The sequence below is a fragment of the Aythya fuligula genome, chromosome 3 (assembly GCF_009819795.1).
Source record: "Aythya fuligula isolate bAytFul2 chromosome 3, bAytFul2.pri, whole genome shotgun sequence".
In the NCBI taxonomy this organism is placed as follows: domain Eukaryota; kingdom Metazoa; phylum Chordata; class Aves; order Anseriformes; family Anatidae; genus Aythya; species Aythya fuligula.
The window spans coordinates 28,467,213-28,489,444 of NC_045561.1; the positions used below are offsets into that span (position 1 = coordinate 28,467,213).

At 43.1% G+C, this 22,232-nt stretch overlaps 1 protein-coding gene across 1 annotated transcript in view; it reads left to right on the forward strand.

The window, feature by feature from the left end:
* The first annotated feature begins 2,780 nt into the window (after positions 1 to 2,780).
* EFCAB2 (EF-hand calcium binding domain 2) overlaps positions 2,781 to 22,232 on the forward strand; it is a 31,734-nt gene continuing 12,282 nt past the window's right edge. The window contains exons 1-2 of the mRNA XM_032183776.1: positions 2,781 to 2,808; positions 21,627 to 21,711. Coding sequence (XP_032039667.1) covers positions 2,781 to 2,808; positions 21,627 to 21,711 — 113 coding nt within the window. The remainder of the gene's footprint in view (positions 2,809 to 21,626; positions 21,712 to 22,232) is intronic.

Here is a 22,232-nt window from a genome sequence, read left to right on the forward strand (position 1 = left end):
AAGAAAGGGAAACAGGTGCTGACATTTGGCTGCAAGCTATTCAAAACAAAAGGAAATTCTGGGCTGGAACAGGCAATACAGACAAAGCACTTGGACTTACAGTAATTGTCCTGAGTGGAACCCCAACAGCATAGGCAGGAGAGTGTGAAATACTATTTGCTGAAATTAGTAATAGCTGTAAGGGACAAAAGATTTTGCAGCTAGACTAGGGGTGTCAAACTTACCAAGTATAAAATTCCAGGATTTGACTAGTACTTTTATATGTTTGGCATAAAGCTCTCCCAAAGGAGCTATCGTAGCAGAGAATAAGGGCCTGAGTCAGCTGCTACAATAGGACATACCGTGGTGAATGCACCATGACATATCTGTTGCGTACTTCACAATTTCCCTTTTCTTTCCGGCTTTTACACCCTGTTTTTGTTCCAATCAGTCTTGGAGGAAACTGAGATAAGTATATATGAAATATGGAAGTCTGGTGAGGAAAGCCAAGTTGAAGCCCTGGTGAAATTACTGGAAATATGTTAAAACTTAAGTGTCCTGAGTGGAATGACTGCCTTACCACTTCATATTTGTGACAACTCGTATCAAGCCAAAAACTACTGTAAAAACACAAGATTACTCTTTGCTAAATCAGATAAGTGACAGGACAAGGGGGAATGTGTTTAAACTAAAAGAGGGGAGATTTAGATTAGAGGTTAAGAGGAAATTCTTGACTCAGAGGGTGGTGAGGCACTGGAACAGGCTGCCCAAAGGAGCTGTGGATGTCCCATCCCTGGAGATGTTCAAGGCCAGGGTAGATGAGCCCTTCAGCAACCTGATCTAGTGGGTGGCATCCCTGCCTATGGCAGGTGGGTTGTAACTAGATGATCTTTGAGGCTCATTCCAACCCAAGCCATTCTATGATTCTATGAAGACTCTCAATAAATTTACACAATAAGCAATATCTGTATGTATTCTAAAGCTGAATGTTGTTCTGGGGCATGGGTTTGGCATGAAAACCTAAATGACTGGAAAAGTATTTTTTAAAGCATTTATTAGGGGAATCTGGTAAACACTTTGAATTAACTTGACATTTGTAGAGGAGCTCTAAATGTCCTACGATGAGTCAGGTGATCTGGAAAATGACATAAGAAGTATAATGCTTGGGCCAATACTGAAGAACATGAAATTTCACATTTAGAGTTGGAGAGGGAAGTAATAAGAAACAATGTATTTTGTACTTCTGTTTGGTTTCAAACATACTGCTGATCAACTACAATAGATCTACAACCGTAAAAGATGAAGGTTTTATGTGTAGAGGTGTTGAGGGAATAAGAAATGGGACTGCAAACTGAAAAGTAAGGGCCTTTCCTTCGGCTGCTACATTCTCTAGATTTGGCTTCTGTGTTGTTCTCACCAAAACTTCTGTTATCTGCTTGAGAGGAAACAAATCCGTGCTACTCATGTCATCAAACACATACTTTGAAATATATGGTTACTTTAATAAACTGTTAAAGTCTATAGATAACCATTTGGAGTGATCAGCTTTGTTAGAGAGTATAATCATGTGTTTTCCCCACTGAGTAATTGCAAGTTCTCTTGGGTATCTATTATATCCTCTTTACTCTGAGCTGTGTTCAATAAAAACACAGAAATAAGTGGCTGAAAGGCACTGACGGCACTGAGGATTGCTATTTCCTGCAAATAGCAAATCTTATTAAAAAGTAAGTGATTTTTTAGAGAAAAGAAGCCCTGTTTTTTATTTTATTTTAATTTTTATTTGTATTATTCTAGTCCTACATTAATACTGAACACCTTGAAGCTGTCTTTTCAAGAGGTGGATGTGAGTGTGTGAGGAGGCATTATCCAAATAGGTTTTACAAAATTTTAACATCTGACATGCAACCACCTACTGTGGTGAGGACATTCTAGTTCTAGGAATTTCTTCCCCAGATTTCTGTGAGTGTATGGCTGCATCTTGTTGGAATGTTCATATTTGTATTTTTTTCTACTTTCATAGTTGTTTCAGAGTTGGAAGAACCATGCATTGCAAATACGTCTGCTAAAATACACAGCTATATTTAAACTGCGAAGTTTTATTTAATATCACTGAGAATATTTTAGCTGTTTCAGAGCGCTGGTATTTAGAATAAAATGTTCTTTCACTTTGTAAAGCCCAGATACACAGAAATCTCTGCAGTTGCTGGGAAAATGAGCAAGAAAGGAGCGTTGTGAAATGGCAGAGTTCCGGTGGCTGGCCCATGGCCTCCCTGCCAGGACAGCAGCGTGAGCACCTGCTCAAGCCTGGTGTAGGTTTTGGTGGTGGTTTCTCTTTTCTGCCACTTTGCACGGCAGGAGCAATGCCCGAAACCCTGCTTGGGATGGTGGGGACCACGTGTGTGGGGTTCTTGGTGGCCGCAGGCCAGTTGCAGCCTGCACGCCCGGGCTCCAAGTTTGGGGTGCGATGGATGTTTTGGGGCGTCAGTGCTTGGGGCTGTGGCTGGCTGCCCTTGAAAACAGGCAGTGCAATATCTGAGCTGTGACACGCAGAGGCCCAGCACACCGCACCAGCCGTGCTTTATTTCACTTTGCTCTGAGCAGCCTCCATGAAGGCCGCAACTCCTCGCCAGGGCGGGGGGAAGCGAGATGGCTGCGCCTGGCAGCCGAGACCGGGGCTGCGGCCGCGGCCCTCCTCAGCCGCCGCTCCCCGGGGGCCGCCCGGCCCCGTCCCGCCCGGGGCCGCCGTGGCGAGAGGGCCGCTGCGGCACGGGTCGCCATGGCGACGGCGGGGGGCCGCTGCCATGGCGGAGCAGGAGGGGAACGGCGAGGGTAAGGGCGGGCGGGCGGCAGAGCCCCGCTGCCAGGGGAAGGCATAACCTGTGCCGCCGCTGGCACCGGGGCTTATTTATAGAGGCAGGCGCGTTGTGCTGCCAGAGCCTGGGTTTGTGGGCTAAAGGTAATGCCTCCTGCGGGGGGCTGAGTGTCGCGGCGAGAAGAGCAGGCTGTGTGAAAAAGGGTGTTGTGGATTCCTTGATCCCTCCCTGCCACAAATCGTGCGAGCCGTAATACCGCAGGGATTCTGAGTGCTGCATTCGAAATATTGTAAATAATGGATTATTTCACATCAATTAGTAAAAGCAGTGCTCTCTGTAGGAAAGTCCTGTGTAAGGCACTGTGGATAATGCTGAACGAGTGAGTTGAGCTTGGTAGAAGTATCCCTAAGACATGCTTTGCGATATAGATACACTGGATAAATTAAGAGTTAAGACCGATGTCCCTTCAGTGAGGTCGGTTCTAACTATGTTATCTCTTTTGTATTGTTTTTCATGTATGTTTTGTCTTGGAAATGCATCTTTTTAGCATCCTTCCAGCTTTACAAAAGAAGCTGAGGCACGGTGCTGGCAGAGGTAGCTGGAGATTATAGGCTAAGAGTCTAGAAGTCTGCTGAGCCATCTGAGAGGACGGAGTCTGGCCTGCTGGCAGGGTAACAGGGCTGGGAACTTCTGCCTTCATACATATTTTGGGCAGCTGTACATACGATATTGAGCTCTTGCACCATTTTGTTAATCCATGGACAGAAACTCCTGGAGAAAGAAGATGGCTTTTTGATTGCTTGATTAATGGCCTTTAATGTATTTTTTATAGTTCAAAAATACTTTTAAAGAAATTGAAGTACTATATTCGTAAAGACAGACTCTTTAGTTGACTTTTTTTTTTTTTTTTTAAGTGTTCTAACATCCTGTAAAACAATATTCCCAATAGAGCATAAGATGTAATCATCTAGAGGAATATTATGCTGTCATCCTAAATAGCTGTGACCCCAAAACTCAGTTACCAGCCTTTCCAGACTTCCCAATAGATCATGGGAAAGTGACATACCAGGGTTTGGCTTCCTCTCTGCAGAATGAGGACAATGACCCATGCCACATGGATAATGCAAGGACGAGGCACCAAGCTTACCTTCAGGCACTCGTCAGAATCTCACTCTGTTAGTAGGCAGACCAGTTGCTTATTGCTTTATGAAGGCAATTATAAAGAAGTCTAATTATTATAAGTGTGATTGAGGCAAACTAACAGACAGTGTCTCATTAAACTGCAGAAGCAATCCCATAAAAGTAAGATGCTCATGTCCATTTCAGAATTGCTATTACTCTTCTTGCAGGTAGCAGTTAGAGGGTTAATTAGGATCCCAAATTCTGGATTCACGCGCTGATCACACTTGCTTCTGACAAGCATTCCACATATACACAAACTGCAGGTTTTACTTTATGATGTCTCAAACCAAACAATAACATTAGTTGTATTTTCAACTAATTAGTCTTTAGGGTATTCCTCTTGGTTCATCGTAGAACTGCAGTTTCACCAACTTTCATGGTAAAGGTTTCCCTTAGGTCCTATTAGTTTCAAGTTTTGTCTTCTTCAGAGTTAAAATGTCTGCTTAAATGTTTTACAGATGTACAAGATGTACACAAGAAAAAAAAAAAGTGAAAGGTCAAATGCTGCAACCTCTTGTGCATAACATTGCTCACACGAGTGTTACTCCCTAACTTACATAGTTCTCATGAATAAAATCTTGCTTGTGCATGTGTTAACACCATGCCCATACTGTATGGAGCTGTATGTTTTATGCATGAATTTATGTCCCTACATTTGTGCTTTCAGCATTGTTGAATGTTTTTTCTTTATACCCATCTGATTACATTAGACTGTTTGCTTCATCTTTCTCTTTTGCATATTTGTTTGTATCCTTTTCCTATCATTCTATTTCTTTCATTTTTTTTCTTGCTACTTAATTCAGTCTGCCTGTTCTTCCATTTGCTCTCAGATACTTTCTTTATAATTTGACAGAACATGTCAGATTTTCTAAGTTTTAATATCTCTGATCTCAATACTGATGTTACTGGAACCTGAAAGTAAAATGTCAGACCGGTAGTGCCTGAAGTAAAACTAGACAGAAGACAAGACATATTTTTCTCCAGCTAGGATTTAAGAAATTACATGAGAGTACATAAAAGAGAGAACGTTCAGTGTTCCTATATCATCACGGTAATGTTGTGTAAGTGATCAGTATTAGAGTTTTTCTAAGACCATATTCTTTGTGCCAGCACGTACTTAAAATGCAATTTATACGTCACGAATTTTAATCCAAAAGGAAGTAGATTAAATAGTCTGAGCTTCTCTTTCCCACACTTAACACCCCTATGAAACTGAATAACTGTTTCTGGATAATGGAGATCTTCCAAAAAATACCTGATGGTGATGTGAAGACGAGGAGATGGAGAATAACTGTTCTGTGGTGATTATTTTCTCTGGTAAATAATTACTAGTTGTTCTGGGTAATTTAAATTACAGCTGCAGCATGTAATCAGTCCTCACAGATCCTTTTCCCCACTAGTGAAACACTCACACTGAGGCTGTCAGCGGAGATAGGAAAGAATTTTTACCTCTCTTTTAGTGCCTGAGATAAATATAGCAACAATGTGTTGAGTCATACATATATCTGCTCTTTAACTGCCCTGGTTTGCCACCTGGCACGCTGGTGAAATCAGAGATGTACTGCAGTTTACATTTGGGAGGAACAAGCTGCACAGCCCATCCAGCTATTACCTTCTGGTAAAGAGGCAGAGTTGCCACTGCTTCGCTTGCCCCGCTCGATCTTCCTACACTGGGGGATCTAAACTTTCCCTTTGCCTGTATCGCCGTGGTCTGCGTGGAGTCTGTCTTTGCTGCAGAGATTAAAAATGCTCTCTTGCTGTTTGTTCCATTTTAATCGTTGTGAGTCCAAGCTTAAAGAGCCCAGTGGCTGCCATGAGCACTGTAGGCAGTCGCAACCACTAATTCTGCTCAGAGCAAACTTAATTAACACAAGAGTTTCAAACCTGACACAGCAAAGTGCTTAAGCTGCATACGGCTTTGGGGAATCCCACTGAATGCAATAACATGATGCACGTGGTGCTAAGCACATGAGTACATCTAAGTGTCTTGCTATGCTGAGGATTTTAAAATGTTTTCTTTGGTTTTCACGAGTAAGCACCAGCATATGAAAGTACAAAAGTTACAGATTAAGTACTCGCAACAAACCTTCAAGCTAAAGTAGTTCATCAGATAAATTCTTTCTAATTATGAAAGCGACTGTTTCGTTTGTGCCAAAAAATACAAAACTAGTGTAAGTTGTTAAAACAAGTAGCTTTCTTAGGGCTCAAGCAAGGAATATTTCAACTGTAGAAGAATTTCTATGGGAAGAATATATGAGATCACTTAAGAAATCACTTTGGAATTTACAGATGGGCACTGTGAATATTTTTATTTCTTCTTGTTGATATTCCTGTGAGAAGCTATTTGAGGAGAAAGGTTTATAGCTTTCATTAGATAGTAATGCAGTTTAACATGCACCTTAACGTCAACTTGAGTTATATTTTAGCATTTTATACTTGAGACTGAAATAAAAAATAAATTATGTCCATCTTTCCTGGACAAACACAGGCGGTAGATCCCTGATCCTCTGGGCTCTACTGCAGTAAAAGTTACTTCAAATGCATGTAGAATAGGTAGTTGCAGATTGACAGGTTTCTTGTTTCCATAGCACATGAAATAGCAGAAGTTTTCAGTTTGGTTCTACTTCTAGCTGACTTACTGAATACAAAATTAGCTGGTTTGCAGAAAGGCTTTAAACTTTTTTGTCTTTTAGACAATGCCAACCAGCAGATATGCAGTGCTGACAGGGAGCTAGAAAACTCCCACAAATTCTCTCTCCAACAATAGTTAACGTGTTATTAAGAATTTCCATGTCTACATACTAATTATTCTAAGATTTGAGTGTTGTTTTTTTTTTTTCTTCTTCTCCCAGTTCAGGAGCACCTATACTGTATGTGAGCAGATACAGTTTCATTGCTGTTGGCAGTAAGATTTGGCAGGGGGAAGGCGATGGGAAGTAAATGTGCAAGTGATGTCCCAGCCCAGCCTGTGCAGAGCCTGCAGGGACCCAGTGCGGGGTAAAGGGCAGGGGGTCCCCAAACCCAAACCTAGCTCTGGTGGGTTTGGAGGCTGGACTGTGTGCTACATGACAGGTCCCATGGGATATTTTTATACATGGTCTTTATCAATCTTTAAAATAAAACACAGACTGCAGCTCTTTGGAAATGTGAGATAGTTACTGTTCAACATGATGTAGGTGTGGATGGTACATGATAGCCCCATGAATGTAAGATTGGAAGGGATTTCCTTGTGTCCAGCCTGCTGTTGCAAACAACTTTTACAAGTCACTTTCACAGACTTACCAAGCTGCATCTTAAAATTGATAAGGATTTTTGTGTTGCTGGTTTAAGTTGACAGAAGTTTCTGGACTGTTATTGCTGATGATCAGGTTAAAATTAGACAAGAATTCTGAAATGCATCCACGGACAGCTTGTATTCCTTGGTTTTTATTTTTTGTACTTGCCAACCTTCTTCATTTCTTTATAGAAATGTCTTATCCCCCATTGACGGTAAATGTAAATGTCTTAAATCTGTCAGCTGAAAAGCTGTTCATATTCAAACTATTACTCTTAGGCAAACAGAAAATTGGAGGTTGATGTTCATTCATGATATGTAAAGAAAAGTGGTTTAGCACTGCAAGCGATGCTTTCAAGGCAGCTCCTTAAAAGCAAGCAGCTGCACCAAGCCCCTGTAAATCCCTTGCCAGTTCGTTTCACTTTCACACTCTTCCTTTGGTCCAAGTCCTCACCCCAGAGCAGAGCAGATAGAATTGCAACCAGTATAGAGGTGGTGTTTGTTAACCCATTTGAGACCCTGTCAGGAAACTTCGAGGAGTTGAGGTACGTAGCAGCATGGTAGCAGCAGCTCTTAAAAGTCATCCTGAAAAGCCCTGGTTCTCACCTTATATCTTAGACAGTTGCATGTCTTTCAGATGAACAAAGTTCACACACTGCTCTATTCTAGCAGCGCTATTGTGCTGCTGTAGTTAATCTTTCTGCTAGTTTATGTTGGAAATAAATTACTTCAAGAGCTCTAATATCCATGTGATTCTCATCTCCGCTTCATGACCACCTCAGCAATCGGCTCAGCAGAGGCAGTTTGCTGCTTTGCTGCAATTTGGTGTGAATTCGGTCTTGGAGTTGTCCCTTGTGGCTGTGCCACCCGCTTCTGTGGCCAGCCTTGCAGAGAGCCCAGGGAAAACAGAGGCAAATACCTTCAGGGACCGTGCAGTACAGCAGCACGGGCTGCTTTCTGCCTCTGCTGCAGCCAGTGCTAGCTCTTACCTTTCAGAGGCAGCTGGAGCTACAGCGAGGCTCTGAGCATTACCAGCAGAGCTATATATCCTTGCAGGGCACTTTGCCACTGTTGATGAAAGAGAATATAAGTACGGGCGAGACATCACTCTTTCATTAGCTCCCAGGTGTGGCTGAGATGAAAGATACAGAACAAATTGCAGTGGTGGAGATTGTTGTTTTTGCCAGCTCGGAGCTGCAACAGGAGTGCTGACTGGAACAACTGCCAGAGTTGGGAATTTAGGGATGTGCAAGACATCCCTAATGGAGATTTATGCTGAGCTTATCTCTGCCTGATGAAAAGGGAGTCTGTGTGCACCTGGTATTGACTTTAAAATAAGTGTGGCAATTATTTTTGCAGCCTAACAAACCTCAAGTGCTGGCATTTCTTTCACTTCACTCTAGGAAGGATAACATCACGACTTCCTTCAGGAAAAGCAGAAGATATTAATTGTATATTACCTGTGAATCACAGGTGTACAGGAGGCAGTCCAGATCCATGCACAGATAGGTCTTTCGTGCTCTCTTTTGATGACTGAAAGCACATTTCCACATCCGCTGCTCAGCAGACAAGTCAGGTTTTTATATGAAGAGGAAATTCCCCCCATTGTTCTGCAGGTTCCTATGAAAATTGTGCTGTTTCACTGCCCTCCATGCCGCCTGTATGCAGTGACAGGTACTTGGCAGCTTGTCCGAGGGTACCAGCTAGCAGAAGGAGAGCCATGCCCCTGGAGCTGGACCCATGCAAGCGGTTATGGTGAGCAGCATTACTCAGGGCTTGCATTTTTGGCTTGTGCCACCCTTGGCCTCCTGAAGGCAAACCCAGCTACCACTTGAGTAGCTGCGGAATTGATGCTATGCCTGGCTGGCTGAAATCCATGTCCTAATTGAGACCTGTTAGGCCCTATTTGGCCACGTGTTTCCTGCAAATCCTTATGGTGTGCTGCTTCCACACGCATAATCTGCAGCTGCTGTGGGCACCCAGTGGGTGGGTTGGGAGCAGCAGGGAGCAGAAGAGGCCTCTGGGCCTAAAGCAGCGTGGCTGGGGCTGGCTGCTGGGGAGGGCAGGTGGGGCCTGGCCTGGGATCTGCAGCTGAACACCTTGTGCTGCGTCCTGGCTGGCACTCTAAAAATGCTGCAGATACTTCTGACATTAAATGCTTGACAGCTTATCAACTGAAAATGCATGTTGTTAGGGTTCAGGGCTCTGTAGCCTTTTTTGTGATGTCAGGTCACTCTAAGTGTCTCAACCCAGAGTATTGAGGCCTGTCCCATTTGACCCTTCTCTCCAAGAAATGCAAAAAGGCTATACAGATACATGTAGAAGGTGAAAAAATGTTTTAACACATGAAAAAATGAGAATGGAAGGAAGGAAGGAAGGAAGGAAGGAAGGAAGGAAGGAAGGAAGGAAGGAAGGAAGGAAGGAAGGAAGGGAGGGAGGGAGGGAGGGAGGGAGGGAGGGAGGGAGGGAGGGAGGGAGGGAGGGAGGGAGGGAGGGAGAGAGGGAGGGAGGGAGGGAGGGAGGGAGGAAGGAAGGGAGGAAGGAAGAAAAAGATCTTTTTTTTTGTTGTTGCAGGACTCTGCAGCAACAAATGCACCCAGTATGGGCAAACAGACTTGCATGAAAGCTGAAGAAGCCATTAGGGTCACGCTAGGTGCTGTTGTGTTTTGAAAGGTGCTCATGAGAACTGCCAGGCATTTCTGCTTTAAGTAACGAAGATTTCAGATTCTTTGAAACTGAGATTATCCCTACTTCTTGTCTAGAGGTTTGGACGCCCACGGGACATACCCTGCATGCGTTCCTTCTTGTTCCCAGTAGGGTGCATTCCCCAGGGGACAGCAGTAAGCTCCGGGTTACTGTTGGCAGCCTTGCCCTCCTTAATGCGGGGCTGACAGTGGGCTAGGACAGAAGGAGTAAGGTGCTTACGAAGGTCAGGTCAGGGCATTAGCTGTCTCTGTTGACCATTGCAGAGCTCAGAGAGACTTTGTACTCGGCGTGAGACAAGTCTGCGAGCTGTAGCTGCAGGAAAGGACCAGGACAGGGCACAGGGAAGGTGCTCGTTGTGGGGCACTGGCAGCAGTGCCCCCAGCAGCCAGGGGCACGGTGGCAGCTCGGGGCTGTGGAGCTGCACACTGTCCTCAGCACCAGCACCGTGGGAGGCTGGACCTGGAGGGCAGCTGGAGGGCACGTATTTGTGCACTTCCCTGCTACTTAAAGGTAGTAATCCTCCTGCACGCTGTCATCCCAGCTGGTCGAAGCAGAGAGCAGAAAACCCGCCTCTGCTGCTGCACACGTGGGGGTCCACCTTGCACTGTCACTTCCTGGTGGAGGGCCTGTGCCTACGGACACCATCATATGGGGATGACCACCTCCACTGGACCATCGTCCTTGCAGATACAAACGGAATGCTGCAGTGTGGCTTACAGATTGCTCTTAATTTTAACCTGAATTAGTTGAACACGTGGTTTTCTTTTCAGACTTTTTTTTTTGTCCAAGGCCTGGACTGGCTGGTCTTGGCTGGGTTCTGCCATGGGATACTGGCTGGGATTGCCCTAGGTCAGGAATCCCTTCCTGCCTCCAGAGCCTGTCTCACTTTCATTGCTTGGACTGGGAACGTGATGCAGCCCTGACATACCAAGCAGCCAGCCTCTGCATCTCCGCTTCTCCTCTGTGGCTGATGCAGACCAAGGCATGAATTTGTTTTGTAGAGTGAAAATAGGAAGGACTTCTTCCATACCATCCCACCAAAAACAAAAACAAAACTAATCACTTACATGTTTGAGAAAATTGAACTCCAGTGGAGTATAACTAGGTAGTATTCCTTGATCATTTCCCAGGGTTGTAGGCTTCTCTTAATACTTAGGAAGATCAGTGCTTCATTACCTGTAGATATAGCATAGATACACAGATTATGTCCAGTAAAAGCATCAGGGTATATTTTGCTGAGCCTTCCCTGAGTTGCACAAAGTGCATTTTGGACGTGGATTGATACATGCCTGTGTTCATCACTCAGACGAGCTGCCTGCAAGGAGTGGGATTTTCTCTAGCAAATCACATGTCTGTAGCATCATTCTCCTGTACGTCCCGGAGTTGTATAGACTTAGCTTGCCATCACCAATAAGCTGCTCAGGAGCTCTTCGAACAGCAGAGAGGAGAGATTATCTTGCCTGTAGGGCAAGGGAGAAACGAATCACCACCTTCTTTTTACTGGAAAATAAGTCTCATCAGCAGGATCTCAGCTGCTAAGGATGCAGGCACACATCGTGCCTGAAGAGGTGAGGTTATGGTGACACAAGTAAGACATTATAATACATATGTGCAACATTATATAATATATATAATATATATTATATATAACATCATATATATATACGATGTTAGCAGGATTCCTGCTGGGACCCAATCCCACTCAGCCACTCTTTAACAATCAGCCCCTCCTTCCCTTGATGTTCAAGGTCTGCTTGGTTGTAAATACTTTCAGTAAGTTTAGAGTATGTTTGGTTTGCATTTTATATGTATAAATATTTTTATATGTATTAATATTTTATATTTATATGCATTTACTGCTTTGATTAACAAATTACAATCCCCTTTTCTGGTGGCCTCCAGAAAGAATTGTGTAGATCCAGGCAAATTAATGTCTCTATTTCAGAAGCCTGGGCTTAGGGAGGCTGCCAGGGGTCGTAGTATGGGAAGTGATGCAGAAAATAGCATTGCTCCCCCACAACATATGGACAATTTTATGTTACAGCAAGCACCTGTCAAAGAATTTGCAGAGGTAGCAAGGGTATCCCTCAATATTGAGGGATATCAATCAATATTGAGGGATATCATCAATATGGATCCTGGTGAGGAGTGGGAGTCAGGTGTAATACAGCAGCTGCTCAGGAGGCTGTATCGCTGTGAATCAGGGCACATAGGTACGGGTTACTGAGCGCTGAGGACACAGGCTAATACTCTGTGTGGACTGCTGTGGGGGCTGTTTGTTTGCCCACTGCAAACCAGGCAAAATAATGGCACCTTGCAGGAGCAACCTGAAGTGACGGCAGTAAAATGGGTTTGATGACCCTGGCACAGGGATGTGTACCATGAGGGAAACTTTTTTTAACCACTGCTGCAGAACCATACCAGACCTAGAGGGGAGGTGACAAAAGATGGTGACTACTTACGGCTTCTTTTCCAGCTTGAAATGGTGTCAGCCACAGGCTGGTCTGTTCTGTTACAGCATCAGATCAAGGATTTTATGAGCAGCTAGGAGCTGGACTTCATATCATAGCAGCAATAGTTTCTATACATACTTGGTTTCTCAACAGGTGAAGCAGTTTATTAATTGTCCCAGTAGTTCTCTTAGTTTTGGTTCCCACATGTATTTAAACTTCTGAATCTATGGTGGGTTAGAATGCTATAGAATTTAAAATACCCTCTACTGAACAATCAAAACGTAGGGGAATATTCAAGACAACTTGCTGCATCAGCTGAAGTTACCAGCAACTTGTAGCCCCATTCATTGCTGCCAATGGACTGTCACAAACTGGATATGCTTTGCATTTTACAACTTGGAGGTTGAAACACACAGTTTTTATACCATTCTTTTTAAAGCCTTTAATGTATTTCTCAACTTCTAACTGAAATAACCCAAAAATTTCCATTGTGGTTGATCCAAACTTTAATTTTTATTACTGTCATTGTTCTATAAAATAATCACATTTCCATAGCTAAAGCTGGAGTCAAGACAATGCTTAAATTTTCACTTCACTTTATTATATATTTTGCCCATATTACAATTGTCTTGCGTAAAGAAGACAAAAAGGAAAAAAAAGTGTATTTAATATTTTTGAGTTGGAATTTGATGTAGCTTTTACAGTTCACTTTGCCACTGCCTGTATCATCAAACTGACAGCCTGCATTTTATTATCAGCCATCAAGTTAATAGCTTGAATTTTCTAAAATCTTATTTGCTGGTGGTGGTTTTGTTCTCATCATGAGATGAGGACATGTTCTCATGAGATGTTCTCATGCCAGAGGGCTGTGCAAAGATTGTTCTGATTGCTCCACTCTGAGTTCTCCACATTGTGTATCTATTTTTGAATATATAGGCCCTTTTTAAAGCATCTTTTATTCATTTTCCATAAGGCAGCCACTGTGGTGAAAACAAAATATTATTTTTTCAATTCTCACATATAATGCCATTAAGAAAAGAAGTGTAACAATAGGGTGAGGTTATGCACTTAGCCCAAGGTTGATTACATACATGGTGGTGGGTGTAGGGTTTTGGTTTTGTTGATTCATGCTGGTGAGGGGGTTTGCCTGTTTATGTTGATAGCACATGGTGTGTGCTGTGACAAACGTAAACAACAGGGAGCGATCGTATGGCTCGTCCTCAAGAATTCTGGAAGACAAGAAAAAGCTCTTAACTGTTCCTGAGATTTAATTTTTACTTCCTTGAAAATGCTTGAAAGTGACCTCTCCAGAAACCAGTTAAGCTTTTTTCTCCTTCTACAGGAGGCAGACTCAAACTGAGTTTGCTAAGTGCCGTCTGTGATAACACGGGATGCTTCTCATCTCGGAGGGAAAGCATTATCCTTTTCCTAAGTCTGCGGATCATAGCTTGGATCCCCAGATGGGACTAGGTAGCACTGTCAGTGAAGATTTCAGCTCAAACCTTTCTTGGGACCTGCTGTATACCAAATTTTGTGAAGCTGCTTCTTTAACTCTTCATTCAGTTTGAACAGCAGAACTCTGGAGACGTTTCCTGTTGGTGCCGTGAATACTTGGGGTTGTTCCACACCCCAGTCCTTACATCATGGTTTTCCCTAGAGACTACAATTTCATAAGACTCCTTAAGATCCCAGCCTGCTTGAGGATGACGAGCAGTGTGAAAGTCTTGCTTAATGCTGGAGAGTTTACGTGGCAGCCGTGTGAGGTCCCTGCTTACACGGGGCCCTTGGCCCGGCTCCCTCGCAGTGGGAACCTGCTGCCTGGGAGCTGCACGTTCGAGGCACGGAGTTACAGCTGGAGCTGTGCTTAACGGGAAATGCTTCAGCTGCTCAACTGCAGTGTATATAGTCGCTAGGAAAATGTATTACCAGATCTTTCCCTGTTCTGCCTCACAGATGGCTAGCAAGGTATTTGTTGTAATTATTAGCTGGTAGAAGCATTTCCTAGATTCCCCCTAATTTACTGTCTGGATGGATTAACCCAAATCTTACATATCCTTAAACTCATGGGATTTTAGTTTTGGCTGCAAAGAAACATTCTTCAGATAAGGTTCTAAGAAAAAACTTTCTAGTGTCTATTGAATGGAGTCCTGAGTTTTGCTTTGCACTCTTTTGAGTCTAGGGAGTGATCTGATCTGTTTTCTTCAGACTGCAATTGAGGACCAGCCTTATCCCTTCTTTGGAGGAACTGAGGTGCTTTATAAACCTCTTGTTTTAATTCAAAATCTTTTCAGAATTAAGATTCTTTTCAACAAGCATATATTATGTCATTATATATCACAAGACACAAAGACATACTGGATATTCTGCAAGCTTAGAGCTCAACCACATTGTTCCTTCATTTTTCATTATTTACTGTATTTGTATTATGCATGTTATTGGAGTTCAGAGCAGACTCGTGCCCACACATTTCTAGAGCGTAGCACACCATTACTGTTTCAGCATATTAGGTTGGCTGTACAATAAGCTTTCTCTGGAATTAAGGTCACTAGCCAAAATCTAATGCACACCTTTCCTTCAGCAGAGAAGAAAGGTCTTGCCAATAAGTCAGATTCAAATGACCTCAAGATTATTTTCTGGCTGTATACCTTTTCCTTAGTAATTTCCTTGAAATAGAATTAGTTAAATGCTGTAAGTTTTACTTCTCTGGAGTGGGGAGAGGTTTCTGATTTATTTTTAAGTGAGTCACGTTCCCAAATACACTTCATGAGGGCAACATAAACATTTGTGGCAGAATAATTTAGGGAGTGTCATACTTTGCTTTGGAGTTAGGAGAAAGAAACAGTAGCATAGAAACACCTTATGCTGATAAAATCTCTAAGAATTCATCTTATGAAACTGCACTGTCTTTCCCTTTGTGCTCTGGAAACAAAATGCCTTAATAAAACCGATGACCTTATTTGAGAGGGTTTGAGATTTCACCTATGCTGGTGATGCTGGGTGTTGTGACTGCTTTTTAAGATCTTGACCCAGGTGGTAGTTCAGTTAACGCTTGCTTAAAAGCCTGATTAGATCTCATAAGAGCTAATTGATAACCTCTCCTGAATTGCAGTTGTGAAGCCTATCATTATAATTATTTGTTCCCTCCATATCTAGGAAAATATTCTTTTCATTAGGACTACAGTCAGATTTATTTATTTATTTATTTATTTTAATTCTTGTGCCCTTATTACATTAATGTTGTGAAATTAGTGTTGTGAAGAATTTTGGAAGAGCTCAGATGAAACAGTGGCTGGAAACATCAAAAAACAATGATTTTTGCTTTTTTTTTTTTTTTGGTTAATTTCTTTCATCCTTCTGCCTTGTACACCTAGGGAATAAATTGGGAATTGCCCCTAAAGGGAATGTGTACAGGTTTCACATATTCAGGAACAGCACCATTCTCCCTCTGTACTGGGGAACTGTTACTGCATCTTGACACATTTCTAGGATTTTAACTCTGTATTAAAGCTGTTGATCATCAGAGGGGAAAGAGCTGTTTTGGCTTTCTGCTTGTTGGCCAAACCCTTCTGTGGATCATGCATGAGCTCAGATTTCAAGGAGAGACTTCATGCTTACTTTTTTGTACCTTTTCCACCTCCAGCTGGCAGAGATACTCCCCAGAGCCCAACCACCTCCTCACCTCTCCTCTTTCATTGGCATTATGTGGCAAGACAGGTAGAGCTGCTTGTGATTTGGGGGGTGATGGCCAGAGCTGGGATTTGCAAAGGGTGCACACAGGGGTCTTATGGAAGCTCGTTGGAGCGGTGTTAGCAGGGTGGTTGTAAATACCACAGCTCGGATCTGTGAGCAGAAGGAGAAGTCTCACTGAAGATGAGTGGCAGTGGCAGGGGGCTTGAACACTCACGTTTTCTCGTGTGTCTGCCTGCACAGTCATGTCCCCTCTCATGTCCATTGCCCTCTTAGAAGTGTTCCTCTTTCTTCTTGGCTGTCTTCGCATCGCATTCTGAGTGTTTGAGCCTATAGGATCAAGACGGCTGCTATTTTTTGGATTGAAATGATGGCTAGTGGGAGAGAGAATAAATGGTTCTGGAGTAGTAAGAGGGCTTAGGTGTACCCACTGGTACAATTCTGTATTAAAATATTTGTAGATCATTGTTTATGAAGGTAGATGTTTCAGGTTTGTTGAGCAGTAACATCAAGGAATAAAGTCAAGCCCGTGGGTGCTTCTGTGAATCAGAATTCAATCTTAGTCTTTATGTGGTTGAGTACCACATTGTATAAATAGGCTCATCAAGCTGCATTGAAATGAAGTCTTTTCCCAGGAGCAGCAAATACTGCTCCCTAGCATTTTCAGAAGTTGTTTAAGGTTGGCCTTCATATTCTTTTGATGCCACTTATTTCTTCAGGTGGTTTCTTCTCTGTGAAAGGAAGGGTTGGCTTTTTGAACCATCAGAGCAACTGGCCTGAAGGAAGAAAAGGAAGCAAGCTCATACAGTTAAATGAATGGTAGAATCTAGCAAATTTTCAAGTATTTTCAAGTTTCTAGTATCAACTAGAAATCACTTTTTAAAATGCTTATTACTCAAGGGTCTGGCAGAGCCACTTCTGTTTAATTGCTTCTGTTCCCTACGAAGACTGAAGCTGTGGTCTTTGAAGAAGAAATGTCACAACAGGGACAGGTGTGCAGTTCATGGGCTGGCTTCAAATGGCCCTCAAGTGCTAGGGAACAGTCTGGACAACCTGGAGAGGAAATAATTAGTATGAAGGAACCAGATGAATTAGTCTGGGAGTCCCAGTTCCCTGCCAGTCTTACTTAACTGGCAGTGTCTAGAGCTTTATCTGGTTCATGCTAAACAAACTGGGAAAAATATGAAAGGATAGTATGGGAAAGGAGACTGGTAGTGAATACACTTTTTGGTTAATGGATCCGAGGGATGGATTTTAAGACATCCAGTCTTCTCATTGCTTATGTGATAGAAAAATAAATAAGAATGAGAAAATGAGGAAAAAACACGCAACAAAAACACCATTTTACCAGCATAAAAGTGGAAATAGTCTGGCTTTCCTAAGCAGAGCATTTGAGGCACTAAGTAGTTGTACGTACTCGTTTCCCCCTGTACTCGGCTCTGGTGAGGCCGCACCTCGAGTACTGTGTTCAGTTTTGGGCCCCTCGCTACAAGAAGGACATCGAGGTGCTTGAGCGGGTGCAGAGAAGGGCGACGAAGCTGGTGAGGGGCCTGGAGAACAAGTCCTACGAGGAGCAGCTGAGGGAGCTGGGCTTGTTCAGCCTGGAGAAGAGGAGGCTCAGGGGCGACCTTATCGCTCTTTTTAGGTACCTCAAGGGAGGCTGTAGCGAGGTGGGGGTTGGCCTGTTCTCCCACGTGCCTGGTGACAGGACGAGGGGGAATGGGCTTAAGTTGAGCCAGGGGAGTTTTAGGTTAGATGTTAGGAAGAACTTTACTGAAAGGGTTGTTGGACACTGGAACAGGCTGCCCAGGGAAGTGGTGGAGTCACCATCCCTGGAAGTCTTCAAAAGACGTTTAGATGTAGAGCTTAGGGATATGGTTTAGTGGGGACTGTTAGCGTTAGGTCAGAGGTTGGACTCGATGACCTTGAGGTCTCTTCCAACCTAGAAATTCTGTGATTCTGTGATTCTGTACTGGAATCTTCTTTGGCACACTATGTTTCAATGTTTGTTTATTTAAGCCATTAGAAGTAATCAGGTAATATTTGTTTTTGATATGATATATTGTTTTTCTAGTTAGAATTACTGAGCGAAATCTTTTATTTGACCATAGCTTAGGTTTTTCTTTCTTAGAAACTGCTGAAAAATTGCAGTTCAACATGAAATCTTCATCGATTTACCCACGGAGCACAGTCCCCTCATGCAGAAAAATTTCAGTACTATAGGGCATCATATCTGCTGAGATAACTGCATGTTTCATCTGTTGATGGCCTTCCTGAAGGTATTGTTTTAGACCTTTATCCATCACTTATCCTAGAACAGCAATCTGTCTTTGTTTTCTCTCCCAATGTGAGGTTTAGAGTGAATCACAGAAGTCTTTCGATAACTAGCTTTGCCATCCTGAACTATGTTGAACTTTGTTGGCCTCCATTCCTAGAGGAATGAGAGAGATTTAGGCAATAGTTTATTAGGTGTTCACTCAACTTTATGGAGTCTTTGAGAGGACTACACTATATTTTATTTTCTTCCATGGATACTGCTCTTGATCACAACTTTCTCTCAGTTCTTGGAAGAAATATAGATGATCTGGTATCTAGATTAAATCATCATTTTCGTGTCATTTCAGGACATCTTTTTGCCAGGCCTCTTGAAATGGGTAAGATTAAAGTATAGTATTTTAATGGATGGCAAAAGCTTGAGAAGGCTGGATGGCTACATTGTTCCAGCACTGGAAATGTTTCCCTGCCCCCCCCCCCCCCATGGTTAATTTTTATTTCTACAGAAGGCTCAGTCATCAAGCCAAGAATGTACAGCTATAAATATTCCTTCAGCATTTCTCTGTTGCAAGACATACTGTACAACTGAAGCACCTGATCTCATGAGGGTTCAACTCTAACAGTGTACACTGGAGACTGGATCCGGGACTGTCCTGGTTTCAGCTAGGACAGAGTTAATTTTCCTCCTAGTAGCTGGTAGGGTGCTATGTTTTGGCTTAGGATGAGAAGAGTGCTGATAACACGCCAATGTTTTAATTGTTGCAGAGCAGTGCTTACACCAAGCCAAGGACGTTTCAGCTTCTCACTTTGTCCTGCCAACAGGCAGGCTGGGGGTGCAGCAGGAGCTGGGAGGGGACAGACCCAGGACAGGTGACCCAAACTGGCCAAAGGGGCATTCTGTACTGTATGGGATCATGCTGAGCAATATCTAGGGGTGGCTAGCTGGGGGGATGAGCCAGCTGCTCGGGGTTAGGCTGGGCATCGGTCTGCAGGTGGTGAGCAATTGCATTGTGCATCACTTGTTTCATACACATTATTAGTAGCAGTACTATTATCATCATTATTGTTATTATTACTGTTATTATTATTATTGTTATTATTATTTTCCTGTCTTAATAAACTGTATTTATCTCAGCTCACAGGCTTCATTTTGCCATTTCTCTCCCCTATCCCAGAGAGGGAAGGGAAGGGTGAGTGAACGGCTGTGTGGTGTTTAGCTGCCAGCCAGGTTAAACCACAACAAGGACTCTGAAGGCACTGAAAAAAAATCCCATCAAATTAGTTTGAGAGTAAGTATTTAGGGCCTTTTCCACAAGGAATCAGGTCCTCCTAGATTTACCTCTGTTTTTTGGAAAGGAGCTATATGTGCTATATGTACTGCTTAGGCACATAAAAGGCAGGGACTATTGTCAAGCTGTGAAAAAAATACAGCTTGTCCTGTGTCTGGGCACTGAGCAGGGCTCTTCTTCCTTGATGTGCTCCAGTCTCCAGCTGATTGCACATGTACCTGCCTATGCTTCCCTCAGGGGACTAAACTCAGAGAGGAACACTGGATATATTGCTACCTTTCTTCTCTTGAATATCCTCTGGGGGAGTTCAATGCCAAACCTGGGCAGAAAGCAGCAGGCACCTGTGCCTTTTTAATGGGACACAGCTCTGTTCAGTATTAAAAAGAGCTTTCTTAATTTTGTGTTGATCCATTACTATACTGAAGTTCTTGAAGCCAGTGGTGGGTTGACCATGGCCAGCTACCAAACACCTACACAGCCGCTCTCTTCCCCTTCTCAGCAGGACAGGAGGAGAAAATGAGTTGAAAAAGGTCACGGACCAAGATAGAGATGGGGAGATCACAAAGCCAATGTTGCTTTTAGTTATGTTCAGTTCTGATACACCCTTTGCCTGAAAACAGGTATTTCTGTCATGAGGGGAAGAGAGCAAATGGAATAAATGGTTGCATGTTGCAGACCCTGGGATTCCCAAACTGTTGGGATTGTAGAAAGCTAGGTATGAATTTGTTATGTTTGTGGAAACAATGTCCAGTGGTTTAGTGTTGGTTAGAGCTGCTCACAAACACTTTTAGCACCAGATGAGCCTAAAGAAGAAAGTAAATCTGTTCTAACACAGAAGAGTTATGGTGTATTATTATGCTGAAAATACAGAAGAGAAGTGTGAAAATGAGAAAGCAAACTCAGAGTATACCAATACCAGTGTGATATTCAGGCTGTCACTCAGGTGTTCCCTGTGGAGGTGTTTCTGTGGAGGCCATTACACTGGCTCACAAAACACTGCCTTCTGGTCCTGGTCTGCAGGCTAGAGGTTGGGGCTGTATTTTGCCACAGGAACCAAAAGGTTGACTCTATATCACTTTGCTTCCTATAGTCTATTTTTTCTTTTGGAGTCAAACTACAACGTTAATAAATGGGCTAACTGATTTGCTCTTTATTTGCTCCTCCTTGCCAGGGAGCTTGAGAAGCACCCTGAGGGCCTATTTCTTTTTGCTGGAGGTGGAAGCCTCCCTCTCTTTACATTTTTTTTTCTTCAGAATTTATTTCCTGATACTTTTCTTACACTAGGAATGCCATTTCTGGCTTTAGATGAAGTGTAACTGTGATAACTTGTGGTTCTTCTTTGCCCATTCTTTGAGATATGACAAGCAAATGCAGCAAATTACTCCTTCCTCTTCCCTGTGAACTTCTTCCTTTCCAAACTGTTGCAATAAATTATTAACTGAGCACTGTGCACATCTCTGCTGTCTTTGTTTCTGGTTCTCAGCCTTTCATGTTATGGCTAACGTAGTGGGCACGTGAGCACTTATATTTCCTGGATGCAGAATCCTGAACAAGGTGACTTACCCCATCTCAAGGCAAGCCTGGGCCCATATTCTCTCTCCTTGCTCATTCCACTGGCACCAAGGTGTCCAGGAAGGGCTCAGGCACGTAGTACAGAAAGAGCTGTTGCACACTTTTAGCAGGGCCCACACCTGGCCAGCCAGGTGATCTTGCAGCTGAGACACACCGTCAGCACCAGACTTGATGTAGCTGCAGAGCCATAGCAAGGCCGTGTTGCTAATATAAATGTCAGACTCTGCCTTTACAGTAGGGTTTTTCAGAATAACTACTGCTTCTTCAAAGTACCTCTCCTGTCTGCCCCTTTATCCGTTCTGGTGCTTCTGCTGTCACAGTACTCAAATTGGAAATAAATCAATTGGTAACAGCTCAGTGAATCTTTCTTTTACTTTTTCTATGTTTCTTTTTGCAGATGGCGCAGTAGCTGAAATTGAGAAGAAGATTATAGAAGCTTTTGAGGTGTTTGACCACGAATGCAATAAAACTGTGGATGTCAGGTTTGTAAATATCTTCACACAGAAATATTACAGGCTCTACTATGGAGATAAATAACTCTCCAAACTTGTGTCTGCTTTACCAGAAAATGTAATTGAAACAGTCTTTTTGGCTCTGATTTTACAAGTATGTCTTTGCTTGTTTAATAAACGTTTTGCATTGTTCTGTAGTTGAAGACTGAGACTGGCTTGAGAAAGGGACTCACTTGGCTGGGACTGGTGGAGCCAAGAAGCAAGAGGAAAGTGAGCCTAGACAAGAAGTCTAAGGCTATAATTATTAGTAGGAAACCTCTGTTCCAATAGCTCGTTGGTACTGTGTCCTGGTCCCAAATAGATTCCTTCACTTTCAGATTAGTCCCAGCACATCAAGGAGTGTCCCTGCCCGTCTGTGTTACCTGCTCTCTGTAGGTGACCCCAGCTGCAGCTCACCCCACACATCCCTCGTCCTCTGGGGTACGGTGAGGGGCGGATATTGTTCAGATGTGGAGGTGTTTTTAGGAAGCCTGGAAGAGACTTGCATATAA